The following is a 26,320-nucleotide window of genomic DNA, read 5'->3' on the forward strand; positions in this document are numbered from 1 at the left end:
TAGCTCCTGGAAAATATTTCTATTATACCGCAAGGAAGGAAATTGGTCGCTTCCAAGGCATGCAAACATATGCCTTCTAACAGCTGGAGCCCTGGCAGCGCTCGCCGGGCGAGGAAGCGGCTGCCGCGCTCCCAGGTATTTAAAACACTTGGCGGCCGAGCATCACCGGGGAAGGGAGGACCAGAGGCTCCGGCACCGCGCCACACCGGCGCCTCGGCCGGGCAGCCCCGGCCGAACGGCTGCCGCCGGGGTGCCGCTCGCCCCGGCAACGGCAGCTGCTTTTGCCCTGCCCTCCGCGGCAGGGTGGGCAAAGGGGATGCGCCGAAGCCCTCAGAAGAGCGAGGGGAGCACGAGGGCCTGGCCGGGCGAGGCAGCGCGGCCTCCAGCCGACCGGAGATTAATTGAGGACTGCCATTAAAATGTCACCGAGAAAATGATTAAGTTAAGGTAAACCACTTCCACGCGTCAAAAGCAAAGGCAATCAGTCCCAGGCATGTCCCCCTAGGAAATTATGTGGAGTAATTAATCAAAAAGCTAATGAGAAATGTGTTTTCTTTCCCAGCCTAACACCACATCATATTCTTATTAGCCAAGGTTATTACAATAGTAATCATGCATGCTCCGAGTTCAGATTGGGTTTTTTTGCTCCACTGCCACCAATTTAGAAAGCCATTAATGGAAAAGATAAACCCCGATACACAAACCAGCCCTTTGTGTTTAGTCACCTGGCGTGTGATAATCGCCGCACGCGACCTGCACCCCGCCAACATATGTTCGCCGTCACCCAATTACGGGCCACCCCTGCCCGCCGCGGTGGGCGCCGGCAGCCCCGGCGGGATCGCTCCTCCAGCGGCACAAACCGGGGAGCTGCTGGGGCGAGGCCGCCGGCTCTTCCAGCCCTTTCCCGGGATGGAAATGAGCACCCAAACTCGCTCTCAACCTGCCACGGAGACAGGGAACCGTGCGGTTTGCGAGCGCTCGGTCCCGGCGGCAGCTCGGCCGAGGCGCCGGCTGCTCGCCCCTTCAGCAAATCTGGCCCGTTCAGAATTTTAGATGCCTGGAAGCGGGACCCGAGTTGTTCCGTCAATCTGGCTGTAAGCGGGTAATTTGCTCGGTATGCTGGGTTCCCCCTCCACCCACCTCGGCGAGAAGCCGTCTGCCAATCTTCCTAGCCCTAACGTGCACAGTCAGCAGCCTGGCGAAGGGAAAACATCTCTGCTTGATATTCAGCATTAAATAATTCAGCCCCCTACAGAGAGACCGGGGAGAAGAATGAGTCTGACAAAAAATATAAAGATTTCCTATGCCACGTTAAAAATGCATTGACCTGATTAGCTCGCTGGAGGGATGCTGAGCCACGGCGGAGCAGAGCAGGGAAACCCGGTCTCGCAGCGACAGCAGAGCGGAGAGGACCTTGATGGGGCAAGTAAAACTCTCCAGCGTGCAGGAGCACCTTCGCTTCTTCTTTCGGGTTTTTCTTGCTTGCACCTACACGGTGTGCGGGAGGTCGCGCTGACGAAGGGCGCTCCCTGCTCCAGGAGACATCTCGCAACCTTCCCTCGGCAGCGCCGCTGGCCGCCTGCCCCGGGGGCTTCGTGTGCGAGAGCCGAAGGGCCAGAGCCCCCTGCTCCCTCCTGCCCCCGGGGACCACGCTGCCACTGACGGCAGATGCTCTGCCCCGAGCAGCCCAGCTCGGAGCCTCCCTGCCACAGCTCGCCCCTCTGCCTCCCCTGCCTGCGACGCCCCTTAGAAAGCCGGCACGATCTCTCCGGGATGTTTGGCAGCTCCGACTTCGATGCGCGGATTAATGAGAACTGACATGGCTGGAGCCGAGCCTTCAGAAGCCCGAAGGCAAGGCCCGGGGCAAGACCGGAGGGGACGACGCTCTCCGCGCGCTCCCTTTGATCGCTCCGCGCTCAGTTTTGCCTCCCAGCAGCGGGGCGAGACAGCGGCGCGGGGCCGGCAGCCGCGGCTTTGCGGGGTGGTGGCAGAAGAAAGTCAGGTCGCCCAGGGCCGGCTGGCTTCAGCGGGTGCCGCGGCCTCGCCGAGAGCCCCGGCCGGACCCGCTGGGCACCGTCACTGGGGCTGGCACGTCAGGCCACGCGAACACCAACATCCTAGCGAGAGGCAGGACTCGGGGTGCGGCGGGAGCCCAGGCTGGAGCCACCCAACGCTGCTTCCACGCTCGCGGCTGGCTCCCTCCTCCTTGCTGCCCAACCGTGGCACTGGGCAAGGTCGCGGACGCTCACCTGCGCCGCTGGAGCGGCACCGGCTAAGAAAGGGATGCAGCGTCCCCGCGTCCGCTGCCCGGGACGGGGCTCTTCTCCTCGAGGCTGGCGACCTCGTGGCGCGGCACTTGAGCAGGGCTGGATTTGGCCAACGTCCTGGCACAGGACGCTTGCTCGCTACGCACAGCGCTGGCCCGGCTCGGCTCTGCTCTCAGGGGAGCCAGGGCTGCAGCGCACTGAAGCGCACCTGGAGAGAAACCAACAGCAACGCCGCCATCAAAACGCCCCAAAGAGGAGCCGACGCAATATAATAAACTCCCTCCTAATCTGCTAACTGAATAACCTCCAGGCGTAATGCTCCCTGGCATCCCAACAGGCACGCAAGGAGCGCAGCCAGGGGCGAAGAGCTCCGCTCCGTTTACGCCGAGCGGGACGAGGAAGGTTGCAGCGGGAGCAGCAGCCAAGAGCCCCTAATCCCCCCCTGCAGCGGGGGTCCCTTCTGCCGCCATCCGCTCCCCGGGGCTCTCCGCAGCCCCCAGGCGACGTCCTCACCAGAAAGGCGTCCCTCAGGGCCGCGGCAGGGACCACAGCGGGGCAGGAGCCCCTGCGCCCGCCACCCGAAGCGCTGGCACCACCAAAGCGGTGGGAGGGCAAAGCCCCGGGTGCCCGCAGCGCTCAGCAGCCGGGGGCCCCTCTCTGCATTAAGCTCTTTAAGAAAAAAAAAATCTATTAGCTGGTAATTACAGGCAGGCTAGAACGCTACAATTTTATTACGGCTATAAAGCACTCCGCAATTATAACCTGTAACTTCGGCTGCAGGGTGTTTACTGTTAGAGCAACGCCTGATTGACAGCACTGCACCAGCCTGGCCCCCGGGGCCGGAGGTGCCAAGGAGGCAGAGGGTCCTGCCTCTCGGCCACCGCCGCCGGCAGCCCCCAGAGCAGCCGAGGCCGCCCAGGGCTTCGCACCGCCCTGGGATCACAGCCCGGGAGCCAAGGTGAGGGTCCTGAAAAGCGCGCCGACGCACGCGCGAGCGCGCACGCAGCGGGGAGGTGGTAAAGCAGACCCTGGCAGGAGCCGGACCGGCTCTCGCTCCCCACGGGCGACGCTCCAAGGTCAGCCTCGCTCCTTGCAGCCCTGCAATCCCCGGCCCCAAAGCCGAGGGGAGCAGGCTCCGGGCGGCCGTGGAGGACAAGTCCTCGCCGCCGTCCTCGCCTCCTTCCGCTTGAACGGGAGCCCAGGCCGGAGGGCTGCGGCGCCGGGCTGGCTTGGCTGAAGGCGTCATTTCTGAAGTTCCTCCAAAATGAATATGGATGCACAGCTGCCTCCGCTTAGGTGTAACAAATTGTTAGAGATTGTGTTAAATTATCCCGAAACCGTGTCCACCACTGGCATCCCAACTAGCCTGGGCACGGACCGGTTGTGGCCCGGAGCTGCCAGGGGATCTTTCATCGCCTGGAAGGAATGCCGCAGACTTTTGATTTTTCATCAGTATTGTGCAGATAAAGTCCTCCGCAGCCGCCTCCTCCCGGAGAGGCCGAGCGGCCGTTCTCGGCGAGGCAGGGGCCACCGGGCTGCCCCCCGAGACCCCTCTCCCTGCACGGGGACGTGGCGCTGTCCCCGGGGGTGGCAGCAGGGCTTGGGGGACCGCAGGGAAACCGAGGCACGGGAAACTTCCCACGCCCCGCACGCGCACCCCCAAACCACGAGCCCGCTTACTCGGCGCCTTCCTCTAACCGCCAGATAACACATCTAAAAATGTGTTTATTTCCATCCAGGCTGCTTTTTAATCTGATTATTTATCTCCCGTTTAGCCTTTGACAGATCAAAGGCTCGGCGGAGGGGAAGGGGGAGCTGGGCTGCGCATGAAAATGAGCCTCGATACATAATTAATTAACGGAAAACAGTTTCATTAGGAGATAGCGTTACATGGCTGTTTGTCTTAAAAATTTAAGCTGTGTAAAGAGCGCGGGGGAAACGCCATCTCCCCGCCGGGGCGGCTGGGGAGCCCCGACCCCGGCGTCGTCCACGCCAGCCCTGGTCCCGCCGGCGGCCGGCCCAGCCCGGCGCCGGCTCCCGCATCCTCGCCGGGGGAGCCCGGCGCCGGGCCAGAGCGCGGCCCCCTCTTCCTTAATTGCGTGCAATGTCTCCTACCCTTGATTATTAATCTGTTTTTAATTCTATTAAGGGATGGCCAGGAGAAAGAGTATCAATTTTAGATTAACAAGGTTATTAGCACTTAATTATGTGAGGTGTCTTTGTAATTGAAAAGGAAAAGAGGAAGCGCCATAAATATCCCCAGCCCCTGAGCTCCTGGGGGTTTGCGGGTGGCTCTTTATTCACGAGGCTGTGGAACCATAAATATTAAATATCTTGTGAAAAAAATTACAAGGCAGAGAGAGGATGCCCTCTGGATATTCCGGCGCCGAATGTTCTTGCATTTACAAATATTCATTAACTGGGATCCGCAAAGTTATTTCCACCAAGACTCGGCGAATAAGCAAGAGAGAGAGGTTATTGCAAAAAATAAAGTCTAGGGTAAATATTATTAGTAATTTTTATCTCTGCGTGTCCCTAATTATTCCGTAATTAGGGAAAGCACACATATGCATATACAATCACTAACCTGCCAGGCTCGGGGATTTTCGTTCCCGGCCTCGCCGCGGCACGGAGTCACCGGGGAAAGCGCTGTTCCCCAAACCGAAACGGGGGTGCCGGCGCCCCGAGGGACCCCGCCGCGGCACCGTCCCCCGGCGCTCCCCGCTGAAAGCCCAGGACGATTTACGCAGCCATCGGGCTCCGCCGAGCGCCCGCGACTTGGGGCCGCTGCCGGTTAGGGAAAAATTAAAATGACAAATCTCGGGCTCTTTTTAATTAAAAAAAAAATAATAGGAGATCTCAGCAGGCGACCGGTACAATAACATGTCACTCGCCAGAACCCACTTTGCTGGAGCTATTACAAAAAAGAGCCGGGGAGCCGGGGGAAGCCACGTTCATCCCCACCAGGACAGACATAGCAGGGCAGCCCTTCGCCACCCACCTCCGAGGGCCGGCTCTCCGGCCGGCCCCGCGAGCGCCCACTGCCACGGGCAAAGCCTCCCACCAGTGGGCAGGGGTCCTGGGGGGGGCAGGCGGTGTCACGCACCGGGAATTAAGCTCTTAATCTTAACTAAACACATTACCGATGAGCTCATCAACAAAAATCTAATTATTATGTGTGAGGCCAAGCTTAATTGCTTGTCCTTGACACGAATAATGCACAACGTAAGCCTATTAGCCAGCGTAAGCCTATTATTATTATTATCGTGCTCGCTGTCAAAAATATAAAAGTAAAACAGCCGAACAGGGGGAAAAAAAATAATGTTGTGCAATTAGCAGCAAAACGCCAGACAAATAAGCTCATTAATTGTTCGCGGGGAGCAAGCTCCGCCAGTCATTAGCGAGTGCCCATTCCGGGGGCTGGTCAGGGGTGAAGCCTGCCGGGACGGCGGTGCCAGCGCGGCCGGCTACGGCGGGCACCGGGAGGGACGGGCAGGCAGCGGCAGGAGCGCGCGGCAGCCCCGCGGCAGGGTTCCTCCGAAAAGGAGGGAACCGGCTCCACAACCAGCTTCTCTGCCAAGCAACGGAGTTTAAAGCCGGGAGCTGGACTTAAACTTCAAGCTCGGTGCCGGCAGCCGCGGCGCCCGGCTGGCATCTCTCTCCCGTCATCCGAACCCAGGCGCCGGCCCGCGCCGACCCTCGACCTCCCCCCAAACGCCGCTCGGCTCCTTCGCATCGTTTGCTAATTAAATCCCACTAATGAGTAAATCAGGATGCAGGAGCTGGCTGAGCCACGCTGCCTCCTGCGCACGCACTCCTCCCGGACTTATCACTAGTCACAGGATGTTTACAATAATTTTTAATTTGCGCAATTATTAATCATTTTTCTATCTGCCTCATTTGCATAATAATTACTCTGCTCGGTGTTTGCCATGACTGTGAATGACAGTGTTTTAAATTAAATTAAGACTTTCATATTCTTTTTTTGGTTTTGGTTAAAGCTAATCCAAGCTGCCACTCGATGCCAAGACCGGGGCTGCCGCCCTTCCAGAAACACCAACAGAGAGATCCGCTTCCCGGCGTCACTCGCTTTACCTCCATCGCCCCTCTCATCCCGGAGGATCCCGCAGCATCTCCCGATCGCTCTGCCGCCAGAACCGCCCAGACGCAGCCACGCTTGGGACAGCAGAGCCGCGGCGACGGGGGACGCAGACCGAGGGACAAAGCCGGCTCCCTGCTCCCCGGCCAGCACACGCGCACGGGGACAGGGTCGGGGAGGGAGGCGTGCGAGGGACCGTAGTCCAACTGCATCCAGATCAGCCCTCCTAGTATTTGCTGACTTGCGCCAAGGCAACAATACAGAAGGACGGACGTTAGAACGTTACGATTGCGTCATCTAAGCTCTCCCGTACTCTTATTGTGCACAGATGTGTCTAAAGAAGAAAATATCTGGCAACAAACGAATAACGGATGTATTGTATAAATTCAGTATTGTAGTGAACACTGGTACGAGGTCCCTATGGTAGTACCTCTATCTAAAAACCTTAAAACAAGTTGCAAGAGCAGACGTTTACGCTGTTCCCGGGTACAAAAAAAAAAATTTTGTGCCTAAGTACCGGCATTGAACTGGCTTTGCCTTCCCAGGTAGCAGCTTGTAATCCCAACTGTCACGCGAGGTGGCCAGTTGCTCTGTCAGAGAAGGACGCTCTCACCCCAGCAGGGTGGGCAGGAAGGTACAAGCATCTAACCAGGGCAACAACCCTCCACGCTAAGGTGAATTCAGTAATTCCACGGTATTTTTTTTTTTTTTTTAGATCTCCAGAAGCACTTGGGTAAGCGAGAGCAAAAACGATTACGTGTCGAACGTAACTTCACTCTTCAAGGCTGCAGCTGCCTCAAGTTACAGGCGAAAAAAATAAATAAATAGGACCTCGGTGATAGAAGGGGAAAGTACAACTGGAAAATACGCACGACTGAAGAGCAGGCTTTCAATACGCTGCAGCAGGCAGCTCTGAACTCTCCCTGCTGCCTCACGCGATTGCCTCGCACTCCCAAACCATTTTCCTGCCTGACAGGCTGCAACAGGGCCCGCGTGAGCAAAGCCTTCCCCACGCTGCCTTTGTGCCCGCACAAGAAATGAGACCTGCTCAGGCTGCTTTCCCTCAGTTTGGCTATTACAGTTAAAAAAAACACACCAACCCACAGCTCGCTCCCACAAGACCTACAAATGGTGCCTGGTTCTCCGGTCCCTCTCCCGGCCTCCGTCGCCGGCTGCGAGCAGCAGTCCAGGGCTTACGCGCTTGCGAGCGGCGACAGGAGAGTTATCTGTCCCCAAAGGACGCAGTGAAGCTTAACCGACTACCCCATAAATACAGGCGGGACCGTCAGCGCAGCTAGGGTCCAGTAAGTTCCCGCTTTTAGCCTGGATAGTTACCAGCAGACTTCGAGAAAGACGTTAGCGGAGCACAATGTGTTTGGCAGAGGCAACCGCAGACGGCGACGGCCGCGGCAGACATTATGTTCGATCCTCTTACCGGCAGGCTGACAATTGTTTACCCTCCTTTTCCCTGCCTTGGAAAAAAACACCACCACGCAAAATCAAGTAAAAAAAAAAGAAAGCTGTTATTTACAGGTGTACACAGAGATTCCAGGGCTGCGAGAAACCTCAGACGGCGAATAAAAAACAGGGAAGGAAGTCCCAAGACACTCCCGCTCCAGAGAAGACTTTGTCGTCGCACTTCTCGCCCGCAGCCCTCCCGGCGCTTGAGAATCGCCGCCAAGAGCGGTTGTGACGACCGGCCCCTGACCGCTACCGAAGAGAAGGCATCTCCATGGAAACTGCTGCCTGCATTTAAACACACGCTCCCCGGGACGGCAGCGAGAACAACCGCATTTATTTCTGCAAGTGCTTTCTTGCGAGCGGGGATTAAGGGAAGCTCTCCTGCCTGGCCTCCGGCTCCAAGCCCGACAAATCTGATGACGAGTGAGGGGTTACGAAGCGAGCCCCCAGGCAGCACCGCTGTCCGGAGAGAAGTCTGGGGGGGCCAAGCCGCCACCGTGACCCGCTCCGAAACAACAGTCAGGGGAAGCAATTTAAACGCCCTCCGCACGTTTATTTCCACAAGAGTCTGACCCCCAAAGAGTTGCGGGGGCTCCTGAAGGTTTTGCTGTCAAACGCAGCACTGCAGGCTGGCCTCTGAACCTGTCGGAGGGGAGAGGCAGAGTGCTACACAGCCAGCAGCTTCCTGCTCAGACGGGGCTAGGAGAAGGTGAGCTTTACTAACGGCACTGCGAGTCGGCGCCTCCAGGAACCAGAGGGCACGGTAACTACACCAACTTAACAGAAGCCCTTCGGGTGCGCTGGGAAGGACACGGGGCAGATCCGACGTCAGCCCAGAGGCAAATCAGCTCACAGTACTAAGTAGTTTTAGGGTACAGTCGCTCTCCGGGACAAATCGAGCGCAATTGAAACTGCAACAGAGTTCTGGAACAGACCGACCGACTGGATGAGGTTACCTCTCCAGTGACCAAGTGTTCAGCAGACTTTCACCACGAAGAAAAACCTGAGATTTAGGACACCTGAAGACTGGTGAACCGCCCTCAGAGGACAAAGCATTTGGCATAAAACAATTAAGCATATAGTTTCTATGGTTAGAAGACAAATAAACGGACCAGAAACCGGCGTCTGCAGCACCTTAGTGGGCAGTGGCCACCACACCTCTCCTCCACACTCGGCCACCACGCTGCTCCAGGTAGCACCGCTGCAGTTCCCTGCGCTCGTCCTCGCTGGCTGACAGGAGAAAAAAAAAAAAAAAAAACCCTCTTTTGACAGCTTTCCTCTAAATTCATCCTCGCCTCTCGGAAGACGGTCCGCTGGGATGCTGAACGCCGAGGACAGGGCTTGGTCCAGGCAGAGCGAGCCGTTCTGGCAGTGGCAGGAAGGTGAACCTCTTCGGGAGCGCGGCTTTGCCTGGTCCTTCCTCTCGTCTACATGTCCTCAACGCTCCACTTGTACGCAAGCTCCTGAACGGCCTTCTTGTTGGCTATCCTGGCAAAGCGCTGCTGCTCGAATCCGTTGGACCTACAAAGTAACACCGAGAAGGCCGTGGGCCGCCGCGCAGAAGCTTTTCTGAGGCAACGAAACTTTTTAGAGACGAGTTTTCCACTACTTTTACTCTGGCTCAGCTTCCACCTCGATCTGTGGTTAGCAACAGCTAGCGTCCCTGAAGCTATTCACACCCTCGCTGACAGCACCAGCCTTGCTCCCCTCTGTCCCGGACAAGCACGTATTCGTCACCCACTCGTAACTTAACACATTCAGCCTTACTATTGCCAACAATCTCGTTCATCTGCTAACTGGGAATCTTTACGCTGTGAACTCTTTGAAGCAAAAGCTCGTTTATTTTTACTGTTATTGTAACACACCACTGTATCAGGAACATGTACCTGTCCACACCATCCCAGCGATGCCCGGGCCATATATTAAATCTGTTGAGCGGAGGTGCTGGTCCGTTGTACCTCGGCTTTTCTAGGAACAGAAAGAGCAACAGAGCCGTTCACTCCTTCAGCGCTATCACGTGGTCACATCGTCATCAACCTAAGGTATATGCAGGCACAGCGCCCAGGCTGCTTCACGGCCAACTACGGCTCGCAGGGGAAACTTCCAAAGACACACCTAATCCAACTGGAGCCTGCCGATCCGTAAGTCGCTGGATACTGCTCTCTCAGCTAACAAATGATAGTAACCGCTACTGGTAACAAGCCAATACTGCTACTACGCTAACTCCAGACAAGGAGCCCTTTAGGACTAAGCTGCTCCGGCAGCCTCAGGCTCTGTCTTTAACAGCAGCTGCATTTCTACGCTTCTACGGCCTTAAACTACACACCGGTATAACTCAACATCCAAACCTTTCTTTTCTTTGTTCTCTTTGGCCTTCCTTTTCTTGATGAAGTCAGCCATGGGGTCTCCTTCTCTCTCTTGTTCCCGCAGCATTCGATCCAGATCCTGGTCATCAATGTAACGGGCCAACGGCTTCTGCATCTCTTTTATTGCATCTTCCACGTTCTGCTGCTGTTGCCTCCCCTGCGCTAGCCTGAAAACAAACGCAAAGTTTCACTCCGAAACCAAGCGATCATTTACCGTGACTTGCTCAATTTGCAGGCTCGATCACAGCCCTGAACATCCACTGTGCGCGCAAGCGTCCCCAACGCAGATCCAGCAACGGAGGGAACGACTGAGGGGGGGGTCTCTACGACATGTGGAACACGTGCTCTCCTGGCCCCAGGCTCAAACTCGGAACGAAGTGACGTGCCACCGCCACTGGAAGCGGTATCAAAGCTGGGCTAAAAAGCAGGGAGCGGAGCGGGCCCAGCTGTAACGCGAGGCCCAAAGACCGTGCTCGGGAGCTCTGGAGAACCTTACCCTTTTCCCCATTTGGCGTACTGCTCGTCCCTCTCGGACTTGGCTTCAGCTTTCTGCCTCTGCTCCAGCCGCTCCTGCGCGAGGTCCCTCTTGCGGCCTGACTTGTCTCGGAAGACGGTCTCGGAGTGTCGGGATTCCTCTGGAGGGGGCAGATGCCTCGAGTCACGCGTTTCGGAACGTTTCGCCGTCTCCAGACAATTCAACGACTAGCCGCGACTCGTTTCAACATTTTTTCCTTTTACTTGTTCTAGCCTCTGAAAGAGCTTATCATCCGAAAGCGGGCAGGATCACAGCTCTTGCTTTTACCTGCTGCCCCACACAGCCACGCTCGTACCCCGAGCTCTTGGAACGTCAGTCCGCTTCTTCGGACTTGGAGATGGGGCAGACGGAGAAAAAGCCTCTCGCCCTCCCTACGACTTCACCGGCATTGCTTTGAAATCACCATTATAAACCTTTTATTTCAGAGGCTCAGTGACCCTACGCAAGGAATCCATCAGCACGTCTAGACGCTGCTCCGCGGGGATGCTCTCCATCAGCACCCTAACACCAGGGCCTGACAGAGCATCAAGCGACAGCCGAAAGCAGAGAAAGAGAAAGCGCACCGGTGCTCGCGCCGCGTTTTTACACCCCTACCTTCCAAGTGCTTGTTATTTCTCTCGTGCCTCCTGAGCTCCTGCTGTTCCCTCCGCAGCACATCAGCGGACACCAAGCCAGCTTTGACACCAGATAGCATCGTGTCTGCCTGCAAATCAAAAAAAAAAGGAAAAAAAAAAATTCACATTTACTGCTAGCTGAGAGCTCTCCAGCGATCCAGAGGCGTAACGAGGGGACGGCTCGAAACCAAGAGAGACGTGTCGGCAGAGACGGCCACGTTACAAAGCCACTCTGCTGGCACCCTCGCGAACAACTTCCCCAGGCCTCCAGGAACAGAGCGGACTGAGGCAGAGCTCCTCTCTCACGCCTCCTCTTATTGCAAGCAGAGGGTCTGGCACGGCTGCGTACACGAGGTACCCGAAATTTCTACTCCGCAATTTGTAAGTCGTCGGACTTTTACAGTTTTCTACCAACAGGGAGTAATCTACAGCTTAAATGGAAAGACGAAGCGTTCACCTTCTTGGGAGATCCCTTAGCGTCACGGTGGCGATGAGGCGAGAGGTCAGGGGGACTCCTTGAACTGTGCTGGTCCTTTCCGGCCGGCAGAGTCCGTCGCGGAGGAGATAAATCGGAGTCTGAAGATTTGCTCCGATTCTGTTTGGGAGGACCGCGCTTAGGGGAATCGCTGCGAACACGGCCTAGCCTGCGGTCTGCATCGGAGGCGGTCCGGGTACCCCTCCGCGGAGACGGAGAGTCCGAGTCGTGCCTCAGGCCCCTCGGAGGCGAGGGCGCCTGCCTAAGCTTTTTCGTGGCTGGAGAAGCACCTGCAGTAAAGACATATATCTGACTGAAGATCACAGAATTAGACAGAATTAGTCCCACGAAAGGACTAAACATGGTGGTGCATGAGGTTAACTCCTAGAAAAATCAAGATCTGAAGAGATGACAAGCTGTAGGGAAAAGCCAAGTATGTGAGACAAGAGTCTGTGAATTCTCTTCCTTCTGAACGTGTACTGCCCGGAGACAGGGTTTAAACTCTGTTTTCCGTTCGGACACGTTTAAGCCTTAGCCGGCTAACTCTTAGGTTAATTCTAGTCCAGCTGATGAAAACATAGGATTACAAGATCTAGCCGTATCACCAGAAACGGCAACCTAGCCGCTACCACTCCATGATTGCAGACGAGTAATTCCGTGCCGCTCACCCCCTCAGGAGCGTGGAAACGTGACCGCAGAGCGGGCAGCCAGCAAAGCACAGGGCAGCCGGAACAAACTCCTACGCGCACTCACCTTTTGTTCTGCTCTGCTTTTTCAGACTAGGTGACCCGGTCCTCTTTCTCCGAGGCGGCGACGAATCCGGGTCAGAATCGTACCTCTTCTTCCGTGGAGGGGATAGATCTGGAGTAGCCTGACGCTTCTGACGTGACGAGGACTTGTCAGAGACGCCGTGCCTGAGCTGAGACTGCTCTCCTTGGACCCCCCATGACTGCGTCTTCTCTGCGCTTTTGCCGCCCTTCTTCCCCGTTGCTGAACCGACTCTCTTTGGAGAGACGTCAGGGGAGTCGTGACGCTGTCGCCTGGGAGGCGACAGGTCCGGGGAGTCGTGACGCTTCCTTCTTGGCGGGGAGAGGTCCGGGGAGCCGTTGTGCTTCCTTCTCGGTGGCGAGAGATCCGGGGAGTCGTGGCGCTGTCGCCTGGGAGGCGACAGGTCCGGGGAGTCGTGACGCTTCCTTCTCGGTGGCGAGAGATCCGGGGAGTCGTGGCGCTGTCGCCTGGGAGGCAAGAGGTTGGCGGAATTGTTTCTCTCTCGCCTGGGAGGGGACAGATCCGGGGAGTCATGGCGCTGTTGCCTTGGAGGCGATTTGTCCGGGGAGTCGTGCCGCAGTCTCCTTGGTGGCGAGCTGTCCGGGGAGTCGTGGCGCTGCCGCCTGGCAGGGGAGGAGAAGGTGAAAACGAGAGTTAGATTTTTGTTTGTTTTGCTGGCTCCAGACTGGAAACAAAAACCAAGTGGGACCTGTAAAGCTAGCAGTAAGGGTCAAGGATGAAAACAACTTTCTGAACGTGAATTCATACTTGATTCTGCGCCTCCGTGTAGCGACCTGCGTCGCTGAGCCGCAGACTTCCCAAAGTAGATCCCAGAAACCCTCCGAGGCAACCCGGATCACAGGAAAGCTGTAATCTTGAAGTCCCCAGGGACCCTTGCGACACTCGGGCTACAAAACCCATTTCGTGCCCTTGTATAACCATCTTCTCACAAGGAAACGCCCCACCACGCTCTCGCAGAGAGCCTGGATGCCGCGCGACCACGCAACATCCCACAGATGCTTTCAGGAAAGAGGCGCGTTGTAAACACCACCATCATCCTCACCGTGTTCCAGACCTACAGCGCGTCACGACGCAGATTTCTCTGACGCTGTCAGAGGACCGCGGGACAGCTGTTCCACGTACCACGCAGAAACCTAGGCAGCGTGCCGTTTGCCGGTCCCCCGCCTCCCACCCAGGCAGAGGTTATTCCACAGCGGAAAAGGAATCGTGGCGCATGCCGCTTCCCACGTTTCACAGCAAAGCGCTTAGAAACTGCGGAACAAGACAGACGACAGCAGAGAACAAGAGTTAACCGACAGAAGAATTTCTAGTCGGAGCCTCGTACCTCGTGGTAGATTTGGCAGGTACTGAAACATCCGAACTTTGCGAGTCTTCGTTCTGGTCTGGAAAAAAAAAAACAACAAAAAACAAAACAATCAGAAAGTTGCCATCGCTAGGGTTCTCCACAGTTTGCGATCTCTTCAGCATTTCAAGGTTTTGTTGTTTGGTTTTTTTAGCTAGTATTACTTTTAAGTTGCAACGTCATTGTTTAGAGCAGTTAAACATCAGGGAGAGAGAGCGGAAAAGGTCTGGACTCACCTCCTAGAAGCTTCCATTTAGTATTTGTTCGGAATTCCTCCATGAGCTTCACTTCATCTGGACGCTCATCAATGAATTCGGCCACCTGAAGATCGAACACCAGAGCAAACAACGCGGCTTTAAACAAAGAAAGGATTTCTACCCTCTAACACAAATAATTAACCATAATTGCACTGACGGGCAACGGACGTGTGACCATCGTGTAGCTGCCTTCCTACAGGCGGATCTCAAAACAACTTCCCAAAGCCTTTGCCTTCAACGTTTACCTCCTCGCTGCCAAGATTGCCGGCCCGTGCCGCAAGCCGCGCCGCAGCAGGCTCCGGCAATCGCCCAGTTACCTTCCGCCTTGCCTCGAGCGGCTGTTTTAAAGCTGTGCGAACCACCGCACGGGCCCTCCCGCGCGCTCGCGAAGAGGCAAACACGTAAAGAACGGGCTGCTTTTACCCGCGGGGAGCTGAAAACTCAGCCGTCCCTGCTGCGGGAGCCACCAAAGGAGGAGGCAGCCAGAAAGGGTTCGGCGAGCGCTTCCTGAAGAGGGACACGAGGCAGACCCTAAGGAGAACGGATTTAGCCTTGGGAAACTAACTCCCCACTCACCACAGGCATGTCCCCTTCGTCCTCCTCCTCCTCCTCCTCCTTCTCCTGGGCGGCAGCAATGCTACTCCAGCTGAGGTCGTCGTCCACGATCCGCATCCTGGGAGCGGGGAGAGGGGCCCAGCCGTCAGGCCACCAGCGAGGAAGAGAACCGCCCAGGTGGGGACTGGGGGGGGCCCTGGGGAGTGTCCCGGCCCCGCGGGACGGGGATAAAGTGGGGGGGGGGGGTGTGGTGTGTCCCGGCGGGCGCGGCCGCGGGGAGCTCCCACGCCGAGGCCCACCGGCGGGGCACGGCGGAGGGTCGGGCCTACGGCGAACAGGCGTGGGCCGCGGCGGCCCCCTTTCCCCGCAACTCACCCGGCTCTGCCGGCGCCGCCCGGCGGCTTCTTCTTGCGGCGGCGGCGGGGTTGGGGGGCCTCGGCGGCGGCCGGCCCGCTCAGGTACCGCCGCAGGTACTCGGCCTTGGAGAGGCCCGGCGCCGCCATCATGCCGCCAGCCGGAAGAGACGGCGAGCGCGGAGGGACACGCGGCGGCGGCGGAGCGGTGGGCGGGACGATGGGCGGGACGATGGGTGGGGCGGTAGGCGGGGCGACGGGCGGGGCCAGCAAGCAGCGGGCAGACACCGTACCCCTGTTAATCAGCTTTTATTTGGGGGTGACAGCCCCGAGGGCACCCCAATTCACACACACACACACACCCCCCCCCGACACATCAGCAGCACGCCTCCATCCCCCGCTGCCTCCGGCTGCAGCGGTTTTCCCCGGGGGCAGGCACACATCCCGGGAAGGGGAGAGGGGTCCCGGCCCCGACAGAGTCCTTGGTCCCCGGAGACGTCAGGGTGGGGGGCAGCGGAAAAAAAAAGAGGCTGAAGGGGTTTCGGCTGCGGCCGGCTACCGGCCCGAGGCTCCCTCCGACTCGTAGCCCTCCGTCTTCATGTCGTTCAGGCCCAGGTCTTCGTTCTGCTCGAACGTACGCTCGTAGCGCTCCACTTTCAGCTCCGGGTCCTCTTCCGGGGCGTACACGTTCTGCGGGGCGAGACGGAGGCCTCCGTCACACCCCTCTTCTCAAAGTCGCGGTCACCGGCGCCCCAGCAAGGGCAAGGGGCTCCGGACAACATTCACACCCCCCGCCAAGGACAAGACTCTCCCATCGCCCCACGGAGAGCACGACTCGGGCCAGAGCCGACCACCACGTTCCCAGCCCCTCATCCCGGGGCGCAGACACCGCTCCCCGTCTTCCTTCCCACAAAGCCACCAGCAGTTTCCTTTCCCTGGACAGGGCCGGCAGCAACCCGCTCCCTACCAGGGCCCCGAAGGGAACCCTGCCCACCAACACACACCAGGGAAAAAAAGAGGAAAATCCACCCAAACTGCTCAGAAGGCTTCAAGGAGTTCGTCTTCCGAGGGCACGCCACTGTACCTGAAGATAGCTGTTGCCTGCAGGGTCATCCATGATGAAGTGAGCCGTTGCCTTTCCCTCTATGATCTGCAGAAAGAGAGCACGTCCAGGCATTAAGGCTCTTTCTAATCCTTCAGCACTTCTGGCACCAAGACATTCGCAGCACGCTTTACACAGTTCTAACATTTTCCTCAGTTAGGGAAAAAAAAAAAAACCCCCAAAGTAATGGCTTGGTAAAACAAGCGAGGCAAGCGTGGAGCAGCTGGAAAAGGTAAGGCAACGCTTGCCGAGGAGTTCGGTTAAGCGTACTCCACAGCTGCAGCGACAGCGGCGAAAACCACGCTGCGGAGCATGGAAAATGAAGCGCGCACTCGCCTGACGCAGTTTCCCAACGAACTCTTGCAGCTTTTCCGTTCTGCCGGGCGTCGAGCTGTCCCCCAGGGTGAAGGGGTTTCTCTCAACCTGGAAGAAGCAGACCTGCTCACTCAGCCCGGCTGCGAGGCACCCAGCCCCACAGCCGGGCCAAATATTAAGGCAGAGGGGGCTGAGCTCCACCAGCCAGCAGCGCAGGACCGCTCACCAGGTCTCCGATGTCCTTCAGCAGCCCTTCCAGCGTGGTGAATTTCCCCCCCAGCGCTCCCATCCCCAGCTCGAACTCCAGCTCTGGGATCTCCACGCTGCACGTCTCCGACTGCGAGGGCGAGCAGCCCGTGAGTCCCCGCGGAGGGACGGCCGGGCCCCACGCGCCCGCCGCAGGAGGACAGGGTGGGGATCCGAAGGCGCTGTACCTTTAGGATATCCCTCGTCATGTCGGAAGGGTCTGTAATCCGAAGGGTAATCCTGGTGCCTTGCGGTTCGATCGCTCCTCCGGACTTCACCTAGGAACACCCGGCAGCCAGCTTGAACCACGCCACGACGCTTTAAGAGGGTTTACCCTGGCAGCTCAGGGGCCGCTCCAAACCTGGGGACAGCCCCTTAACCCAGGGGACTCGAGCAGGCGTGGAGACGGCCGACGCGCACCAAACGGAGCTCTTCAGGGCCAAAATTCTCCCCCTTCGCTTGTTTTGGGAGGGCGAGTCAGACCCAGCTCGCGTACGGCCTGGCCCCCACCCAGAAACGGGGCAGGCAGCTCCGCCGCACCCAGCGCGACGTGCATCGTGAGGCTGCCCGTAAATCCTCCCGGCCTCCCTCCCCAGAGAGCCGCACCGTGAAGCGGAGGCCAGGGACTCTGAGAAACCCCTACCCACGAAAGCACAGGACACCCGCTCCCCCTTCCCCACTGCCCCCCCAAAAAAGGGGTCAGGAGTTCTCCGGCTCACCTCATTTGTCCTGTGCCCACAGGAGTCGCAGTTCGTGGCCATGATAATGGCTTCCTTGAAGTGGGGATTCCTGGAGCAGACAGTCAAGGAAAACTCAACGCGAGGGAAGCCTCAAAGCAGCAGCCCGCGCCCTCTTCGCAGCCTCAGTCCTTCCCGAGGTACTGCAGCAGCTCGCCGGCAAGCTGCGAGCGGCCCCCGGACAGATTTGCACCCTGACAGGCTCTACGAGAAATAATTTACTCGTGCCTCACGGGCGCAGCAGGGAGAGGCCTGGCTCAGCGCACAGAGTGACTCTCACCCCCACGCCGGCCCCCGCGGAGGGCACCGGTCTGCGCCTGCGCAAAGGATACGCACTAACTTCATGTTTGTGTTCGCTGGAGCATTGCACTCGGGGCAGTTGGTGTTGAACTGCAGTACCTGGCTCACAGGAACAGACGGAAATGAGAATCAGAAAGTCCCCGGCCAGCCCAGAAAGCCGGTCCTGGGTGCCGGTCACGCAGGCACGGCCGCCATCACGCTGCAAAGCCACCCACCTCGTTCCTCAGATCCTCCGCAGAATCAGCTGGCGTCTCATCCAACTCCTCTCCCTGCAAGTAGCGGGGGGACACACACACCAGAACCAGCTTTAACTTCTGTTCCCTAAGTCAGGGTCTCCCAGAGAGCAAGGGGACCCATCGGCCCACTCCCGCTGGCCTCGTGCAGCTGGGACACAGCAGCAGCAGCAGCGGCGGCGGCAGCTCCCCATTACCTCCAGTCCCAGCATGGCAGCCTGCTGGGGAGTCCTCCTGTAGCGAGCGACCACAAGAGCGTCATCCTTCTGCGGTGCGCGAGGGTTCTCCACAAAGCTGTTCCCTGAAGGATCGTCTATGATCTAACGGGAGAACGAAGCCTTAGGAAGCCACCCCGCGCTTCCCCCGCGCAGAAAAGGGGCTGCCCTCTTGCGTGCACTCACAAAGGTGAAGGAGGAATGCACTTCTTTCAGCTGCTTTAGTTTACCAATGAACTCATCTATTTTACTCGCCACCTCTTCGTCCGTCGCCTGCAAAAGGGGACGCGTTTGAGACCGGTGCCAGGGGCAGCCCAGAGCCGAAGACAATGCTGACAACAGCACAGACCGCAGAGCCCATAACGCTCTTCCCATCAGCAGCGTGCGATGCCAACAGGCGGAGGATGAACGAAACAAGCATTTGCCATCCCGGCGTCGCTGAGGAGCTTCCCCTTTCACAGCATCTTACCCTGCGGACGGGCTGATCCTGCTCCAGGCCTGCAACAGCTCTGTCAATTATCCCTTCGATGGTGGTAAGAACTTGAGGAGGAGAGAAAAACAGAAGCGACGGCACCGTTAAGTACGCCACAGCAGTGCCACCCGCCCTGCCAGCTCGTACCGCTCCCTGGCAGCCTCTGCACGTTGGCCCTGTCAAGCTTCTCCGACCCAAGGGACAGGAAGCCAGGTCCTTAACCGGCGTCCGCCGCACAGCCGAGGGGCGCCGGCCGTGTACCCACCTCCCTTCTGGGTGAAAGCAGGGATCTCGAAGTCCAGCTCCGGAATTCGAGCCGTGGCACAGTCGGTCTTCACGACCTCCCTGTTCATGTCCTGCACGCGACAGCGGAGGAGCGGCGTTAGGAGCCCCAGCAGGACCAGGAGCTCCCACCCGCTAAGCGACCCCACCGGGGGCAGGCAGCGCCCGCCGAAGCGGCGGCGTTAGCTCCCGGCCGGCTTTACGCAGCCTCTCCCTCCGCCCGGGAGCGCGCCGGGAATACGCGCGCTCGGGGCTTTTAAACGGCCGCTCCCGCAACAAATAAAGACGCGGTTTCTCAAACGGCACAGAAGGCAAACGCTTTATTGCGCGACCAAGACCGGCTCGTGCGGGGCAGAGGCGTCGGCGAGGCGGCTGCCCGCCGCCCCGGCGGGACCAGCCCCGCTGCCGGGGCAGGAGAGGGGAGCCCCCCTCCCCGTCCCGCTCACCTGACGGGAGGTGACGGCCAGGGTGTAGCGCACGCCCTGCTCCTGGATCCTGCCCGCGGACTGGATCTCCGTGTTGGACCAGGAGCAGCTGTCGCAGGCGAAGGAGCTGACGATGATCTCTTTGAAGAAGGGGATCCTGGTGAGCAGGAGCCGCGTCACCCCCTGCGACAGCGAGGGGGGGCCTCGTGGGAACCCGAGTCCTCAGGGCGCCGTTTCCCCCAGGCCCCGTATTCCTGCCGACGCCCCCACCGGGCAGGTCCCGGTCCCGGAGCCCTGCCACCCCCCCCCCGAAACACCCCACCTCCTCTCACCCCCCAGCAGGCCCTGCCTACCCCTTGCACCCCAGCCCTCCAGCTCCTACCACCACCCCCCCCGCCCCGCTCCGGGACAAGCCGTGACCCCCGGCACCTCCTTCCCCCGCTCCTGCCCCTCACCCGGCCCCGGCTCCCGACCCCCGGAGGCCGCTGGGGTCCGTCCCCCCCGCCGCCCCCCTCACGTTGCGGAAGCAGTTCATGCACAGGGATTCGATCTCGGCCGGCCGCTGCTCGCCGTCCTCGGCGCTGAGGGGCCGGAACAGGGGGCCGCCACCCCCCGCCGCCGCCGCTGCCGCCTCCGCCGCCCCCAGCGCCGACATGCCGCCGCCGCCGCCGCCGCCCGCCGGAACCGCTTCCCCGCCGCGCCTGCGCGCCGCGCGGTCACGTGAGGCGGGGCGGCGGTCACGTGAGGCGGGGCGGTGAGGCCCGGCCCGGCCCGGCCCGGCCCGGCCCGCCATGGCGGCGCCTTTATTGCGGTTCGGCTTGAAGCGAGCCGGCCCGGCCCCGCCGCCCTCACCGTTCCCCCGCCGCCCTCACCGTTCCCCCGCCCCGGGCAAGCACGTTCCCCCCCCCGGCCCCTCAGCGGGCCTCGCCCAGGCTGCGGGCCAGGTCTCTCCAGAGGGCGTCGAGGCGGGCGTGCAGGTCCTCCAGGGCGGGCGGGCCCTCCTGCGGGTCCCCCGGGCAGGAGGGCCGGGAGGAGAGCTTCAGCCTCATCTCCTCCGTCTCCTGGTCGAGGGCCCGGGTGAAGTCGTGGATCTGGAGGTACGCCTCCCTCCGGAACTCCTCCACCCGCCGCTGCACCTCCCGGGCCAGCTCCTCCGCGTAGCGGTCCGGAGGGGCCGGCGGCTGCCGGCGGCTGCCGGGGTAGAGGCTCAGCTTCACCTTGAGCTGCTCCAGGTTCCGCTGGATCTTCTGGTGGAGGTCCCTCGCGTTCTGGGTCAGCTTTGCGGAGAGCTCCCGGATGTGCTGGTTGAGCTTCTCCGGGCTGGCCTGGGCGTGGGGGACGACGTTTCTGTGCAGCTCCTCCACGTTGCGGTGGATCTCGGCCACCAGCCTGTCCGCGTAGGGGCGGAAAATGTCCTTCACCTGGTCGGTGTGGAACGCGATCTTGTCGGCGTAGTGAGCCGTGAACCTCTGGACCTCGTCCGCGCCCTCCAGGAGCTGAGCCGTCACCTCCCGGCTGGGCATAAGGTGCCGCCGGAGCTCCCGGGCTTTCAGGGACACCTGGTCCAGGAGCTCCTCCGTGAACGGCTGCAGCCGGTGGCGAAGATCTTCCAGGTGCTTGCCGACCTTCTGGTGGACTTCGTCCACGTAGGGGGACAGCTTCACCCTCAGGCTCTCCAGCTCCTTCCTGATCAGCTTCCGCAGGCTGTCCGAGTCGTGGTAGAGCCGGGGCTGGAGGCCTCTGCGGAGGGGCGCCAGCTTCTCCAGGAAGTTTCCCACGTAGCTGACCCCATCCTGAATGCTTTCCTTCAGGTTTCTGCACGAGACAGCAGACGTAGTTCCTGAGCACCTCTGACTTACCCCAGCACGCCCATAATAAAAGCTGTTGACGGCCCCGAGGGCCGCTCCCGTGAGCTTTTCTCTCCCCCAGGGAAAGAGAAACGGGGGCCAGCGTGTGTTGGCGGGGCCCGGGGGGGAGCTTGCGGAGGGCCCGCGGGCCGTTACCGGGGACGGGCGCTGCGAGGCCGGCCCCCGGAGCGGCGTACTCACGCGATGTCCCTGCCCAGCTTGCTGCTCTGGCCGTGCTCCGGGCTCTCCTTGTCGCTCGTCAGCTGGCTGAGGTGCTCCCAGAAGCCGCGCCGTGCCAGCTCGGCCGGCGACGCTGCGGGCAGGAGGGCAGCGGTTAGCGGGGCGGCCGTGGCGCTGCCCGCCCCCGGCTCTGCCCCGTCCCGCTGCCGCCCAGCGAGCTCCTCTGCTCGGCACCCACCCGGTAGGGTGGCCAGGAGGGTGAGGAGAAGCGCAGCCTTCAGAGGCATGGTCTGCCGGGCCGGCGTGCCGCCGCGCTGCGGGGAGAGAGAGGAGAGGAGCGCGTTAGCTCACGCCGGGGTGCCGGTCTCCTTCACGCCCACCCACCCCCCCTCACTGCTTTCCGCAAGGACCTCGCTCCCGGGGAACCCCCCACGGCACGCAACCGGCATGGGCGTCGAATGGCGCCCGGCTCCTCCGGCCGGAGAGACTGAAACGGGGCGCGAGGTGCCCCGGCTCGGAGGGGCTGCCCCTCGCCCCTCACCTGGCTGGGGGTCGCCTCCCGTGTCCCTCCTGCGGGGAGCCGGCCCGCGGCTCCCTTTATATACCCCCGGCGGGAGGCAGAGGCGCGCGGGCGATAAGGCGCGTCCGCGGGGGAAGGCTTTTTGGACCTCACTCCGGGTAAACACAACGTGGAGGTCTGCGGACGTTCCTGAGAGGTGACGTGGGGGCCGGTCATCTGACTGCCGGCTGCCCCTTCGCCTGCCCCGCGCCGCTCCCGTCCCACCGCCCCGGCCGGCCTGACCTGGCTGCGGCCGCAGGCGGCTTTAACCCCCGCGGGGCTGCGAGGCCGCGCTGCCCTGCCCTTCCCCGGGCAGAGATCTCAGCGCCCGAGCTGCCCGAACGCCGGCCGGACGCTGTCCCGTTGGATCGGCCCTTGTTTTCCCTGGCCATAAGGGAGGCCTCGCTGCTTTGCTCCCGAGAACGGGACGAGGCTGACCCTGCCCTCACAGCCGACCCTCGCATCGCAGAGCAAATGGTGGACGGGAGCTGCCGGGGTGGCGAGGGGGTGCAGAGCAGCGGGACGGGGACGGGGCCGGGGCCACCGGCTGCAGCTCGCCGGCTGGCAGCTCCTGTCGCAGGGGCTCGCAGCCCAAACCGGGCGGAAAGGGAGCCCAGACCCCCGGGATGGGGCCGGGGTGGGCGCGGGAGGATGAGCCCAGCTCCGGCTGGGCCAGAGAAGGGTGAAACGAGCATGGTGGCCGTGTCTGCGACCCCGGGGCAAGAGAGCATGCCTTCCAGGGGGGCTGCCTGCTTGCGAACCGCCAGCTGCACGGCCCCGCTTCCCGCCGGGATGCCAAACCTGCCGCGTTTTGGTGTGTTCCCTTTTCCCCCGGGGTTAAAAAAAACCCGACGTGGCGATGTTTTCAGCTCGGTTCTCATCCCCCTGAGGAGCGCCGGCTGCTGACACCAGGCTTTTAAATCAGGAGAGCGCTGCAATGTTTGCACTGAAGCAGCCCAGCAACCAGGGAGCCCCTGGGACCGACAGCTCCCCGCCGGGGCCGGGGTGGGGGCACCCTGCGGCGGAGGGCGAAGTCCGGCGCACCGCAGGGGTGAAACTCTGAGCAGTCGCCCACAACTCCTCCGGCACCGAAGCCCGCCCCGCTCCCTCACCCCCGCGGACATGCGGGGTCGCCCCGAGCAGCCCCGGCCGCGCTCCCGTCCCGCGGCTCCTGCCACTGCAGCCCACGGGGGAAACCCCTCCGTCCGTGGGAGCGGTCCTCGCGGGGCACCCACCAGCCGAGCGGCTCGGGGCCCTTGCTGTGGCCGTAGCTCCAGTCCCCTTTTCTTCTCCTGGAGCTGGAGACGAGGGCCGGCTCCCTGCCTGTCCAGCCCTGGTCCCCCGCGGGGCTGCGGGGTGGGGGACGAGGTGTCCACCGCCCACCCTGTGCAGCCTGCGGAGACCCGTCCCCCGGGGCGGCAGCTGGCCCCGCTGCAGTGGGGATGCTCGGCCGTATGCCGGGGCTCTGGAGCCGCCCGGGTGCCGCCGAGTCGCTGCGGCACCCCGTGCAGTGACGTCCTGGGCCCTGTGCTGGGGATGGAGACCCCCACCCGCCTGGCCCCACTTCTGTTCCCCCTCCCAGGTGCCCGGGGACCCAAATCTGGGGGGGTGATGCTCTTCCCCTCGGAGCAGCAGGCCAGCGGGATGCTGCGGAGAAGGAGGGACACAGACCAGCACGTGCATCACAAGGCGGTGGTTTATTTCTGCTGCGGGCAGCGGCCGCGAACGCTCGTGGCACAGAGGGAGGCAGGGGGATCTCAGTTCGCCGCCGGCTGAGCGGTGCTGAGGAAGGCGGCCACCTTCTCCCGCACCTCCTTCTCCAGCAGCTCCAAGTGGTCCTCCACGCCGGCGGTGCCCGAGCCCAGCTTCCCCCGCATCTCCTCCAGCCGCTCCACCAGCTGCCGCCCGAAGGCCTCGCCGAAGGGGGCTGCCCGCTGCCGGAAAGCCTCCAGCGTCTGCCCCACGCGCTCGTCAAGCTGCTGGGCCAGGGGGGCCAGCCGCTGCCGCAGGCTCTCGGCGTCGCTGCCCGCCGCCTGCCGCAGCTCCTGGGCCAGCGGGCTGAGCTGGGCGCGCAGCTCCTCCGAGCTGGCGGCCAGGCGGGCGCGCAGCTCCTCCACCGCCCGCTCCATCTGCGCCGTCAGGCTCTCCAGCTGCCGGTTGAGGCCGTCCTGCACCTCCTGGGCGTAGGGCTTGAGCCCCCGCCGCAGCTCCTCCACGCTCTGCCCCACTTGTGCCTTCAGCTCGTCGGCCAGGGGAGCCAGCCGCTCCTTCAGGCTCTCCACCCCGCCGTCGATCTGCTCCTGCAGCCGGTCGGCGTAGGGGCTGAGGGAGGCCTGGATGCTCTCGGCGTTGTCCTGCAGCCGGTCCCGCAGCTCGGTGGCGTAGGGCTCCAGCGCCCGCCGCAGCTCCCCGGCCCCGCGGTCCACCTGGGAGCGCAGCTCCTCGGCGTAGGGGCTCATCTTGGCTTGCAGCTGGCGGATGTTGGTGCCGATCTGCTGGTGCACCTCGTCGGCGTAGGGCGCCAGCTTGGCCTGCAGCTCCGCCAGCTCCCGCCGGATCTGCTCCTTCAGCCGCTGCGAGTCCTGCGCCAGCCGCGCCTGCAGCTCCGTGGCGAAGGGCACCAGCCGCCGCTGCAGGTCCTCGGCGTACGAGCTGACGCTCTGCAGGTTGCTCTCCAGCAGGGTGCTGGGGAGAGGGGGGGACATCAGCGCCCCGGCCTGCCTGCAGCCCCCTCCCCTGCCCGGCACCTCCCGGCCACCACCGTGTCCCCCCCTCCCTGCCCCGGCGCCGCAGCCCGCGGCTCTGCTCACTTGAGCTGCTTGGTGAGCTCGGCTTGCTGCAGCTGGTCCACCGTCTCCTTGGCATTGCTGCCCAGCTCGGTGAAGTACTTCCAGAGCACGCTGGCCACCTCGTCCGGGTTGACGTCAGCCCGTGCCCCTGCAAGCGGATGCCGGGATCAGCGCTGGCACGATCCCGCTCGGCGGCTCCCCCCAGGGACATCGGGTCCCCATCCCTGCCCCGGGCCAGGACCACGCTCCCGGCACCGGGGACCCGCACGCCGCCTCACCTGAGAATGCGAGGAGCACCAGGACAAGGGTGGCCACCTTCGGAGACATCCTGAGTGCTGGGGGATGCCTGTGGGAGCACAGAGCGGAGGTGAAGGGAGCTCCCCCGGCCCCCTGCCGCCTCCCCCCCACCGCAGGCGACGCAGCCGCCGGCTCTCCCCACCCCTCCACGCAGCCGCTCACCTGCGCTCCCGGGTACGTGCCGTGCCGGCGAGCACCCGGCCGCTATTTATGCAGCCTGAGCGCCCTCGGCGCCTTCCACGCAGGCCTGTGACACAGGGCCCCGGGCTTGGACTTTAGCAAGGTCGCGACGTGGAAGCGCCTGACGTGCGCGCAGCCCTGACATCACCCGCGGCCCTGCCAGCTCCCGGCGGGGTGCCAGGGACCAGGGCAGAGAGGGGACGGCGGCGCCCCGGGACACGGGCTCGGGGGGGGGGATGCTGTGACGGGTGCGCGAGGGCACAGGAGAGGGTGTACGTGCAGGATAGCATCGCTCCCACCGAGCGCGGGCTCCCGGAGACAGCCCTGCCGCAGGGAACGGCCAGGACCCCGCAGCTGCGGGACGTCGCGCCCACGCGGTGCCGGTGTGCCCTTGACCGGAGCTGGGACCCGTGCGTGTCCCCGGCCACGGGCATCGGGCTCTCGGCACGCGCCCCGGGGATGCGGCCCCTGCCTCAGCCCACCCACGCCCCGGCGGACCTGCTCCGGGCTGCAGACCCGGCGGTGATGCGTCACGGCCAGGGCGGAGGGCACGGCTGGCAGGGGCAGGGATCAGCCAGGCGCCGGCGATGCCAAGGTCCAAAGAGCCCTGGCGGCGTCCCCACGGCTGGAGGGCGCAGCCGAGGCACCCCAGCCCACGGGGCAGAACCAGCCCGGTGGCATCGCGCCCCGGGGCCGGTGCCGCCGGATGTCACCCTTGTGCCGCGTGCGCCCACGCCAGCCCCAGGCCTGTCCCCCGGGGCTGCCCTCGACGGCGGCGCGCCCCGCAGCGGGCACCGGGCTGGCTGCGCGCACCCGCGCACCCACACGCCAGCGTGCACCCGCGGGCGCGCGCGCACGTGCACCCGCACGCGGACGCATGCGCGCGGGCACGCAGAGCCCCGGGGCCAGCTCCCGGCAGCCTTGGTCCCCGGCGGGATTTCCCAACTCCTGGCCGGGAGGCAGGCCCCTCTGCGGCAGACCTGGCAGCGGGAACGGTCTCTGCGGACGCGCCCCCTCCCCGGCCAGCC

At 62.0% G+C, this 26,320-nt stretch overlaps 4 protein-coding genes across 4 annotated transcripts; all 4 read right to left on the reverse strand.

Moving 5' to 3' along the window:
• Positions 1–7,865: 7,865 nt before the first annotated feature.
• BUD13 (BUD13 homolog) lies at positions 7,866–15,266 on the reverse strand. Its single transcript, XM_050910817.1, has 11 exons — positions 15,136–15,266; positions 14,782–14,878; positions 14,150–14,269; positions 12,833–13,201; positions 12,606–12,697; positions 11,865–11,929; positions 11,323–11,427; positions 10,690–10,828; positions 10,176–10,360; positions 9,714–9,795; positions 7,866–9,348 (listed from the first exon to the last, which is right to left on the reverse strand). The coding sequence occupies exons 1-11, from the start codon at positions 15,264–15,266 to the stop codon at positions 9,255–9,257; spliced, it is 1,479 nt and encodes a 492-aa protein (XP_050766774.1). The 3' UTR covers positions 7,866–9,254.
• A 140-nt stretch (positions 15,267–15,406) lies between these two features.
• On the reverse strand, positions 15,407–20,095 carry ZPR1 (ZPR1 zinc finger). Its single transcript, XM_050910818.1, has 14 exons — positions 19,958–20,095; positions 19,462–19,623; positions 18,999–19,089; positions 18,731–18,801; positions 18,448–18,534; positions 18,244–18,366; positions 18,029–18,082; positions 17,821–17,912; positions 17,496–17,565; positions 16,965–17,054; positions 16,757–16,867; positions 16,552–16,638; positions 16,198–16,263; positions 15,407–15,803 (listed from the first exon to the last, which is right to left on the reverse strand). Exons 1-14 carry the CDS (start codon positions 20,093–20,095, stop codon positions 15,669–15,671), a joined length of 1,377 nt encoding a protein of 458 aa, XP_050766775.1. The 3' UTR covers positions 15,407–15,668.
• A 259-nt stretch (positions 20,096–20,354) lies between these two features.
• Positions 20,355–21,754, reverse strand: APOA5 (apolipoprotein A5). Its single transcript, XM_050910820.1, has 3 exons — positions 21,706–21,754; positions 21,489–21,600; positions 20,355–21,255 (listed from the first exon to the last, which is right to left on the reverse strand). The coding sequence occupies exons 1-3, from the start codon at positions 21,752–21,754 to the stop codon at positions 20,355–20,357; spliced, it is 1,062 nt and encodes a 353-aa protein (XP_050766777.1).
• A 2,029-nt stretch (positions 21,755–23,783) lies between these two features.
• On the reverse strand, positions 23,784–25,142 carry APOA4 (apolipoprotein A4). Its single transcript, XM_050910819.1, has 3 exons — positions 25,094–25,142; positions 24,837–24,963; positions 23,784–24,711 (listed from the first exon to the last, which is right to left on the reverse strand). The coding sequence occupies exons 1-3, from the start codon at positions 25,140–25,142 to the stop codon at positions 23,784–23,786; spliced, it is 1,104 nt and encodes a 367-aa protein (XP_050766776.1).
• Between the last annotated feature and the right edge of the window lie 1,178 nt (positions 25,143–26,320).

This window comes from Gymnogyps californianus, chromosome 25 (genome assembly GCF_018139145.2).
Source record: "Gymnogyps californianus isolate 813 chromosome 25, ASM1813914v2, whole genome shotgun sequence".
NCBI lineage: Eukaryota > Metazoa > Chordata > Aves > Accipitriformes > Cathartidae > Gymnogyps > Gymnogyps californianus.